Below are 11,305 nucleotides of genomic sequence, written 5' to 3'. Positions count from 1 at the left end.
CTATCAGAGCGTTCTCGCTTGCTATTGGCGGGAAGACCCAGCACACTCTGCCAAGCTAGGAAGGTGACTCGGAAAGCAGCGAGTTCCTGTATGAGGTACTTCTGCTTCCTCTGTGGATAGTCCTTCCGGGTGAAGTGCCAGGCTACCCACACGTGGGTATGATACAGAAGTGAAAAGTAACGAGGAAGATTGCTCTGTACCAGCTGCACTAAACTGTGGTGAGTATTTCTGAGGTCACTGAGCCTGAGTCTCCCCTTTACCTGCCCCCTCCCCTCTCATGGCCTTATTGTACACACTGCAGACCCTCCAACTGGGGCTGATTTAGCAAAAGGTAACTGGAGCACTTTAGCCAGAGACCTTGCTTCATGTAACAGCTGAGCCTTAATTGTTACTTTGTGCAGTTTATCCACTTCTACGCCAGTGTTATTTGCACTGGTTGTAATAAATCCACTCCAGCTGTAGTAAGTGCTAGGATATTCTATGGACCTGGTTTGTGCATGTGAGCCCTGGTGGATCTTAGCATGGTTGCTGTCATTTAGTTAGATCATACCATAACAACAACATTGGTAAGACCAGTGCAGGAAATGTTAGGTGCCAGTATAGTACTATTCCCACTCTGAGTTACTACGAGATGTAATTCGGGGTCTGGTGATCGCTAGAACCCAGAATTACCCTTATGTGCCCCGCGCACAATAGCATTGCTGGTATAGCAGCACCTAGTTTTGGCGCTCGGCATGAGCTAAAACCACCTGCTTTGCAGTACAGGAGGTCCATTCCCAAAAGTACAGCTAATGGCCCCTCTCCACTGAAAATCCCAATCACAATTTTTTTCTGTTTTACACTTGAATGATTTTCATGTGATATTTAGTTTTCATGGAGTGTTTTGGTATTAAAAAATAATTATGCAAATTGCAAGAAAAAGTGCACTAAGATGGCATTTAGGGAAAAATGAAATCAAATAAGTGGAAAAAGACCACCATGATTTCTAACATGCTTGTGGAAGGATAAAAGGGGAGACACCGAGAGCCCAATATAGTGTAGTATGTACAGGATAACGTGTAAATGATAAACAGTGAGATATATATACCAGGGCTGAGGAGTCGGAGTTGAGGCAATTTTGGGCACCCGGAGTCGGAGTTGTTGATTTCATAAACTGAGGAGTCAGGAGTCGGAGTCAGATGATTTTTGTACAAAATCCACAGCCCTGTTAAGTATTAGACTAAGGAGTCGGAGTCGAGGAGTCGGAGCCATTTTGAGTACCCGGAGTTGGAGTCGGGGTTGTGGTTTCATAAACTGAGGAGTCGGAGTTGGAGTCGGAAGATTTCTGTACCGACTCCACAGCCCTGATATATACTCACAGCCAAGGGTTACCACTCAGGCAACCACTGTAGATGCAGGTAAGGAGATTAGACCTGTCCTCACTCATGATTAAGATGTTGCTCTCTGTAGATCGAAAAGGTAAGGGTAGGTCACCCCTCCACCAGGGGTGGACACAGTGTATTTGCTAGAGAACAGAGGCGCCAACGGGATAAAAAGTGATAAAAACTTTAAAATTGCTAGGGAGGCAGTGGTGGACTTGCCTCCGGAAAGCAGACACGAACAACTGTCTGAATCAAACAATTGAATTTATTTAGAGTACCCCAAGAAATGCAACGTATTTTGCAGGCAAAGCCCGCTTCAGGCAATAGAATAGGGGACAAAAAACAGTAGCTCGGTAGAAACATGAATAGCGCTTTTCGTGTTTCTACTGAGCTACTGTTTTTTGTCCCCTATTCTATTGCCTGATGAAGCGGGCTGTGAATGCAAAACGCGTTGCATTTCTTGGGGTACTCTTAATAAATTCAGTTGTTTGATTCAGACAGTTGTTCGTGTCTGCTTTCCGGAGGCAAGTCCACCACTGCCTCCCTAGCAATTTCAAAGTTTTTATCACTTTTTATCCTGTTGGCGCCTCTGTTCTCTAGCAAATTATTTCTAACATAAAGATGATACCTTTGTGATTGGAGAAACGTCAGCCAAACACATGCATTCCATAAAATTGTAATCAGAATGCATGCAGTGGAAAGGGCCCTTACTTTGGACACGCAAAAGGGCAATAATGCAAGCACGTGTTGTGGCAGGACTAGTACAGCAAGAGCAAAACACCGCAAGATCATGGCCCTGCCCTAACAAGCTTTCAATCTTTTGGTGACTGGGAAACAAAGTAAAATGCTGGAAAAATTATAGCTGACGAGGCAGCAAATTCTTCGGATGACAGAGGAGACAGGTATCTGTCTTAGGAAGGGCTGTGACAAATTCTATGTGTTGAAAAAGTACTGCTGTCTTAAAGCACTACTGAAGTGAGAAGAATATGGAGGCTGCCATATGTATTTTCTATTAACCCCCTTGGCGGTATGAAAAATACCGCCAGGGGGCAGTGCAGCAGTTTTTTTTTTCTTTATTTTTTTTTAAATCATGTAGCGAGCCCAGGGCCCCCCGCCCGCTTCGATCGCCTTCAGCGATCTCCGATCAGGAAATCCCGTTCAAAGAACGGGATTTCCTGGAGGGCTTCCCCCGTCGTCATGGCGACGGGGCGGGATGACGTCACCGATGTCAGCGACGTCGGGACGTCATTGGGACTCCGGATCCAACCCTCGGCGCTGCCTGGCACTGATTGGCCAGGCAGCGCACGGGGTCTGGGAGGGGGGGGCCGCGCGCCGCACTGGATAGCGGCGATCGGGCGTGCGGCGGCGGCGATCGGGGTGCTGGCGCAGCTAGCAAAGTGCTAGCTGCGTCCAGCAAAAAAAAAATTATTTAAATCGGCCCAGCAGGGCCTGAGCGGCACCCTCCGGCGGTTTACCCCGTGTCACACACGGGGTTACCGCTAAGGAGGTTAAACTATACCAGTTACCTGGCAGCCCAGCTGCAGAAACACCTGATCTGCATATACTTGTTCAGGGTCTATGGCTGAAAGTATTAGAGGCACAGGATCAGCAGGACAGCCAGGCAATTGGTATTGTTTAAAAGGAAATAAATATGGCAGCATCCATAGCCCTCTTGCTGCGGTTGTCCTTTAAGGCTAAGGGCATATAACATGTGATGCAGAGCTGTTTTCCCAAGAAGAGTGATGCCCATAAGAAGCCTGAAATGTAAATGTGTAAGAAGGTGGTGGCTGGAGTAGAGAACCGAATAATAGTTGGGTGAGGCTGTGGTTGCGACGGTATCTGGATATTCGGGTCGGAACTGAGGTTTAGCAGTTTTAACTGGATTTTCTTGAGTTATGTGCAAGTAAAGCAGGGATTGGCAGAGGGAAGGCAGCATCAGTTTAGTAAAGGTAGACATGCATCTGGCAATTTTGTGTCAAGTGACTAAGCGATCAACTTTATTGGGCGATGAACTACAGTGTGGTTGATTGAACGTCGATATAGACTAGTGGCCCATACACTAAAAGTGAGAGCCCATGTGATTCACCTTCACTAATCAATCTGAATGTTGTGCCTTCATACTCTGAGGGCCTGTACACACTGAAAAACGCAAGCAAAATCGCAAGCGCATGCGTTTTTAAAGTGCATGTAGTTTTAAAAACGCATGCGCTTTTGCCTGCGTTTTTTGTGCGTTTGCGTTTTTCTTGTAATTGCTGATTGGCTAAAGAATCCTTTGTTTTTTTTCTAGTTTACATTTCAACAGGAATCAGGAGATTGCAGAGTCTCCTGGGATACTGACTTCTAAAAAACGCAGGCAAAAACGCAAGCGCATGCGTTTTTAATGCGTTTTTCATGCGCTGCGCTTAAAAAAGCGCAGCAGGCACTGCGATTGCGTTTTTCTAAAAACGCATCGTACCAGTGTGTACAAGTCATCACAATTTTCATTCTTTTTCAAAAGACCTTGCGATTTTAAAAACGCATGCGTTTTTAAAAACGCAGCGCAAGCGCAGCAGTGTGTACAGGCCCTTAATCCTAAATTCTATGGTGATTGAAATCATGTGAACAGTAGCCGATTCCTGTACGATCGACCGATATCTTCCATCCTGCTTAATCAACAAATCGACAGTCGCCCAAATATCAGTGAATTATTGTTGATCGCATATATTGGAACACACTTGATTCTCTTTCGATTCAATAAAATTATTGAATCGGTTGGAATATTGGGCCGCCAAATTACTAGATGTATGGCCTCCTTAAAGAGAATCTGTACTCTAAACTTATTACAATAAAAAGCATACCATTCGATTCATTATGTTTTCCTGGGCCCCTCTGTGCTGTTTCTGCCACTCCCTGCTGAGATCCTGGCTTGCCAGTTTTAGGCAGTGTTTACAAACAAAAGACATGGCTGCTAACCAGCATGTGATAGGCTGAGAGAAGCTCAGTCTGTGACTCATACAGAGCTTGGAGGGGGCCTGGAGAGGGTGTGTATAGCTTCTATCCTATCACAAGCAGACCTGCACATTCCAGCCTGAGTGCCTGAGCCCAACAGAGCTGACAGAGGAAAGAAGATTAGATTATATAACAGAGATAACACAGCCACTTTGCTACTAGGAAAGGCTGCAGTAAGCCAGAGCACATTAGAACAGGTATAGGAACGTATAGGATAGAAAAACTAAGGCTGAAAATTTTATTACAGAGTCTCTTTAAGGATCCGAGATGAAAAACTAACTATAACAAGTAACTTGTCTATATATCTTATCTATAGTTTAGATAGTTTACACAGCAAATCTAGCTGCAAACAGCTTCAATAGAATATGACTATTTCTTCCTGTGATACAATGACAGCATGTTATTTGTAAACATTACACACAGGCAAGCTTATCTGCATCTTCAGCACTCAGCCTGTGAAAAAAACCTAATCCCCCCTCCCCTCTGCCTCTAAAATCTCTGGCTAGTAATACCTCCCCCTCCTCCTGCCCAGACAGAGCTCCCATGAGCCCTTGCTACTGTCTGAAAATGCCAAGGCTCTCTGAAAAGCTGTGGGCGAGGCTTGTTTAGTTTATAGGGAATTAGAGTATTTAAAGGAGAACTGTAGTGAGAGGGATATGGAGGCTGCCATATTTGTTTCCTTTTAAGCAATACCAGTTGCCTGGCAGCCCTGATGGTCTATTTGCCTAAAGAAGTGTCTGAATCACACCAGAAACAAGCATGCAGCTAATCTTGTCATATCTGTCTAAATTGTCAGAAACACCTGATCTGCTGCATGCTTGTTCAGAGCCTATGGCTGAAAGTATTAGAGGCAGAGGATTAGCTGAATAGCCAGGTAACTGGTATTGCTTAAAAGGAAATAAATATGGCAGCCTCCATATACCTCTCACTACAGTTCTCCTTTAAAACAAAAACAAAAAAGTATTTGGCTTGAGGAATGCCCTATAAACAATAGGAAAGGAACACAATTATGCAATGGGTAAAAGTTCATCCCGGATCCACTTAAAGGCCTCTTTTAGATGGATAGCATCTCCCTCCATGAACGCCATTCGGAGCATTTTAAACTAGTCGAATGGGAGCAGTTGTAATGCCACGTATGTCAGTGCTTGACATTTTACTCCACTGCAGAAAGCTACTACATGTTGCATCTGAGCATGGTCTTGCTCACATGTGACTCAATAGGGCTCCACCTGTCGACTGCCGGTACCGAGCATTAGTAAGTGCACGGCCAGTGCACAAGGGTAGCTGACTGCTGTCCTTCTGAAAGAAGCCTAACACGTAAAGTGGAGTTGAAGTGGAGTAAGGGCTCTTTTAATTGCTAGCTAGCTATGTTACCTGTGCTAAAGGCTCATAGCTAACCTGAATTCCCGAGCCTTCCCTTCTTTTAATGTTATGATGCTGCTGTTTGTGTTTGATTATTTTATTCAAGAAATGTACAGGTGTTTGTTTTTAGTCTATTACCACTAGTCCAGAAATGCATAGCTTTGACATTCTGCCTTGTCTTTCTCTTAACTCAGATACACTAGAACAGAGGGAATGGAGGAGAGCTTTCCCCGCGGAGGATCCTTGAAGAAGTCTGAGGAAACAACTACTAAAAAGAGACCTAGAGAAGATGAGAATTTGTTTTCTGTAAGTCCCTAATAAGTGCTTGCAGTAAAGGTCTATAGGAGCTCAGAATGGGTTATATAGGCCAGAACGTTTAGTAGCTCTGGGTAAACTTGTCATGGTTCCCCAATGAGCCACACTAGGTGCCTGCATCGGGTCAGGTACCCGCAGGTTACCCGAAATGCAGGTCAGGTTCGGGTACCCGTTTTGATTTTAATCAGAGTGCGGGTACCAGATTCATCAGAAAGCGGGTTGCGGGTCGGGTGCGAGTAGTGGGGGTGCGGGTCTGAAAAATTAGACCCGCACAGGGCATCAGGTCGGGTACCCAGGGGTTACCCGAAATGCGAGTTCAGTTCGGGTACCTGTTTTGATTTCATTTGGGTTGCCAGTCGGGTGCGGGTTGGGAGCGCGGGTACCTGATTCATCAGAAAGCAGGTAGTGGAGCTGCAGGTGTTGGTTGGGTGCGGGTCTGAAAAATGAGACCTGCACAGGGCATCAGGTCGAGTACCCGTGGGTTACCTGAAATGCGGGTCGGGTACCCGTTTTTATTTTAATCGGGTAGCGGGGGTGTGGGTACCAGATTCACCAGAAAGCAGGTTGCAGGTGTTGGGGCTGCGGGTGCGGGTCTGAAAAATTAGACCCACGCAGGCCTCTATTCCACACTCCATGAGAGTGGCTACCTTTTCTAACTCCCTTCTTCATGAGTTTTTTTTTTTTATCAGCACTATAGAGATGGTCAGTGAGATGCAAATTGTTTTATTTTTATGCAGCTTGGCATCAGACCAGTCAAATTCAGGAGCTGGTGGATTTGATTTGGTTTTGGTTCAGTTCGAAGCCATATAAATTAAAACACAAAATTTACAAAAAATCTGCATCAGCTCAGAATTATTATATTGCAAAACATAATTGGGAGGCTGATATTAAGGTGTAGAGGGACACAGCAATAGACTTTACAGCAGAGCTATGGAGTAATTTTGGGTACCTGGAGTCAGGGTCTGTGGTTTCATAAACTGAGGAGTTGGATGATTTTTGTACTGACTCCACAGCCCGGCTTTACAGATATTCTAACTGATCCCCACTGTAGAGAATACAGTGGGATGCGAAAGTTTGGGCAACCTTGTTAATCTTCATGATTTTCCTGTATAAATCATTGGTTGTTACAATAAAAAATGTCAGTGAAATATATCATATAGGAGACATACACAGTGATATTTGAGAAGTGAAATTGAGTTTATTGGATTTACAGAAAGAGTGCAATAATTGTTTCAACAAAAATAGGCAGGTGCATAAATTTGGGCACCACAATAAAGAAATGAAATCAGTATTTAATAGATCCTCCTTTTGCAGAAATTACTGCCTCTAAACGCTTCCTGTAGAATCATCAGCCAAGACCCCCTTTCCCACAGGAAATATTTACCTTTTCTTAAAGGAAACCTGAGACAAAAGACATCTTACCTGGGGCTTCCTTAAGACCCCTTGAGGCCGTTCAGTCTCTTGCTGTCTTTCTGGGTGGCTCCTGTCCCCACAGTACGTCCAGTAGCCTGGCTGAGTCACGCTTCTTCCCTGCGCAGGCGCAGAACGCTCCCCATCTATCTGCAAAAAAATCATGGTGTATTCCCAGCATCAAAAACAACCATTCTACACAGATCACCTGGCAGAACTAAAGATGTGACCACCAGTAATAAATTTCAGAATGTACAGTCAGTGGGATGCGATAGTTTGGGTAACATTGTTAATTGTCAGGATTTTCCTATATAAATCGTTGGTTGTTACGATAAAAATCTCAATTAAATATATCATACAGGAGACGCACACAGTGATATTTCAGAAGTGAAATTAAGTTTATTGGATTTACAGAAAGTGCGCAATAATTGTTTAAATAAAATTAGCCAGGTGCATAAATGTGGGCACTGTTGTCATTTTTTTTTATTCCAAAACCTGTAGAACTAATTATTGGAACTCAAATTGGCTTGGTAAGCTCAGTGACCCCTGACCTACATACACAGCCGAATCCAATTTTGAGAAAGTATTTATGGGTGTCAATTGTAAGTTTCCCTCCTCCTTTTTAATTTTCTCTGAAGAGTAGCAACACGGGGGTCTCAAAACAACTCTCAAATGACCTGCAGACAACAATTGTTGACCAATTCTTCACCATCATGGTTTAGGGGAAGGATACAGAAAGCTGTCTCAGAGATTTCAGCTGTCTGTTTCCATAGTTATGAACATATTGAGGAAATGAAAGACCACAGGCTCAGTTCAAGTTAAGGCTCCAAGAAAAATCTTGGATAAACAGAAGCAGCAAATGGTGAGAACAGTCAGTCAACCCACAGACAAGCACCAAAGACCTACAACATCCATCTTGCTGCAGATGGAGTCACTGTGCATCGTTCAACCAATTCAGCACACTTTACACAAGGAGATGCTGTATGCAAGAGTGATGCAGAGGAAGCCTTTTCTCCACCCACAGGACAAACAGAGCCGCTTGAGGTATGCTAAAGCACATTCTGACAAGCCAGCTTCATTTTGGAATAAGCAAGAAGTTTTAAACCAGGATGATACCATTTAAGGTGCAGTAAACTGATGAAACTAAAATTGAGTTAATTGGGCATAACAAGGGGCGTTAGCATGGAGGAAAAAGAACACAGCATTCAAAAAAACACTTGCTACCTACGGTAAAATATGGTGGTAATTCCAGCATGCTGTGTGGCCAGTGTAGGGACTTGGAATCTTGTCAAAGTTGAGGGACGCATGGATTCCACTCAGTATCAGCAGATTCTGGAGACCAATGTCCAGGAATCAGTGCCAAAGCTGAAGCTGCGCTGAGGCTGGTTCTTTCAACATGACAACGACCCTCAACACTGCTCAAAATCCACTAAGGCATTCATGCAAAGGAACAAGTACAACATTCTGGAATGGCCATCTCAGTCCCCAGACCTGAATATAATTGAAAATCTGTGGTGTGAGTTAGTGAGCTGTCCATGCTCGGGAGCCATCAAACCTGAATGAACTAGATATGTTTTGTAAAGAGTAATGGTCCAAAATACCTTCAACCAGAATCCCAACTCTCATTGGAACCTACAAGAAGCGATTAGAAGCTGTAATTTCTGCAAAAGGAGGATCTACTAAATATTGATTTCATTTCTTTTTTGTGGTGCCCAAATTTATGCACCTGCCTAATTTTGTTTAAACAATTATTGCACACTTTCTGTTAATCCAATAAACTTCATTTCACTTCTCAAATATCACTGTGTGTGTCTCCTTTATGATATATTTCACTGACATTTTTGTTTTTCATAACAACCAATGATTTATACAGTAAAATCATGACGATTAACAAGGTTGCCCAAACTTTCGCATCTCACTGTAAGCCTTTGGTTGAAATTCCTTTTAAACTTAAAGGGGAACTTCAGCCTAAACAAACATACTGTCATCAAGTTACATTAGTTATGTTAATTAGAATAGATAGGTAATACAATCTCTTACCCACCCTGTTTTAAAAGAACAGGCAAATGTTTGTGATTCATGGGGGCTGCCATCTTTGTCCTGGGGGCAGCCATCTTTTTGGTTGAAAGGAGGTGACAAGGAGCAGGAGACAGTTCCAACTGTCCTGTGTCCTGATTATCCCTCCCAGCTGCACACGCTAGGCTTCAAATGTCAAATTCAAAATGTCAAAAAAAAAAAAAATTGCACCAAAGCAGCAGAGTGAGAACAACATCAGAAATCCCATCATGCTTTGCACAGCATCAGGGGAAAAAAGCCCGGGCAGTTTTCTTCTGTGCAGCTAAAAATGAGGCTTGTATAAGAGAAACAAAGTTCTGATGCTGTGAAACTGTTAAAGAAGCACCATGCCTTTCCAGTGCTGCTGAGTCGATTTTTAGTCCGGAGGTTCACTTTAAAAACTGAATTCAAAATACATACAAGTAGTCAAAGTGTTTGCACAGATTTAGTGTCCCTATGTTGCATTTGTGTATTTTATTAGGTTAGGTATTTTTTTTACATATACTTTTTATTTTTCTTCATATTTTGCAATGTAGTTGGCAAACAGTAGGCATACAAACCTTTTTGAGCTTTAGATTAATAAAACGGTGTAAATATCTAGGACGTAATAAACATCGTAAACTGAATTGAGTAAACATATGGAAATAAAAGAGGGAAAAAAAGGTAGTAAAAATATGAAGGGTAGAAAAACTGACCCCTGTCACCACCAAACTCTTTAGCCATGTCCTCATAATTTTCCACTTTGACTACTGCAGTGCCCTTCTTTCTGGTCTCCCTATGACCCGAATTGCCCTGCTGCAGTCCATAATGAATTCGGCAGCCAGAATTATGCACTCCTCCCAACGTTCCACCATGGTGGCTTCCCTCTGTGAATTCCTCCACTGGCTTCCTATCCAGTCCAGAATCAGATTCAAGATCCTGTGTCTGGCTTACAAATCTGTCTACAAAACCTGCCCAACCTACATTTCCGATCTTACTCAGAGATCCACACCTAGCTGCTCACTCCGCTCCTCCAATGAACTTTGCCTGACTGCTCCCCCGCATCACCCAGTCCCATACACACCTCCAACTTCTCAAGTGCTGGTCTAACACTATGGAGCTCCCTACCTCCCCTCATAAGGGTTTCCTCCTCCTACGTCTTCAAGAAGGCCCTTAAAACCCACCTTTTCACTCTGGCCTACACCTCACCCACTGGTGCTCTAAACCCGCAGCTGAACCCTGGTCTCCTACCTCTCCCTCTAGATTGTAAGCCTTTGGCAGGGTCCTCCTCATTGTGTCTCTTACCTGTTCATGCACCTCCATTACCTTACACCCATCCTATGGATCTAAGTGAACTCAACTTGCCTAAGCTCCATGCTCCCATCCAGTGACTGACTAAGCATTACCTTGTACTCAATGTAGCAAGTAAGAGCTGTAAAGCTCCAGCACTCAAAGATCTCTGCAGCAGAGGAGCAGACTAACCTGTAGTGAAGGCTGGACTGGTTCCATTAGAAAGCGTGCTCAAGCTGTCAACATTAGAATGTATACATCACAGACGAGCGGAGGCAATGCTGGCACTGCATTTCAGGATTTATTGACATCAAAAAGAAAAGGCACTCAGTTTGCAGAATCTGGCGATGCTAGTTGCGGCTAAGTGGGCACCAGGTCTTAGTCCCTCTGCAGACGACTGTTTCGTGCCGCTGGTGCTTGTTCACTGCGATAGGAGGAATGATGTTTGATGTTAATAAATCCTTAAACGCAGTGCCAGCCTTGCCTCCTTTTTGATGTTTATCTTGTACTCATACTGTGCTGCCTGATCTGGTTTGCATCTATTC

At 43.8% G+C, this 11,305-nt stretch overlaps 1 protein-coding gene across 2 annotated transcripts in view; it reads left to right on the top strand.

Annotated features, from left to right (window-relative positions):
- The first annotated feature begins 76 nt into the window (after positions 1–76).
- PDCD11 (programmed cell death 11) overlaps positions 77–11,305 on the top strand; it is a 92,208-nt gene continuing 80,979 nt past the window's right edge. For both annotated transcript variants that reach the window (XM_068257508.1, XM_068257507.1), the window contains exons 1-2: positions 77–218; positions 5,906–6,017. In XM_068257508.1, the coding sequence (XP_068113609.1) occupies positions 5,925–6,017 (93 nt within the window). In that variant the 5' untranslated portion in view covers positions 77–218; positions 5,906–5,924. The remainder of the gene's footprint in view (positions 219–5,905; positions 6,018–11,305) is intronic.

This window comes from Hyperolius riggenbachi, chromosome 10, assembly GCF_040937935.1.
Source record: "Hyperolius riggenbachi isolate aHypRig1 chromosome 10, aHypRig1.pri, whole genome shotgun sequence".
NCBI classification, from domain to species: domain Eukaryota; kingdom Metazoa; phylum Chordata; class Amphibia; order Anura; family Hyperoliidae; genus Hyperolius; species Hyperolius riggenbachi.
The sequence above is the reverse complement of the archived record's forward strand: the minus strand, read 5'-3'. Positions and strand labels throughout refer to the sequence as shown.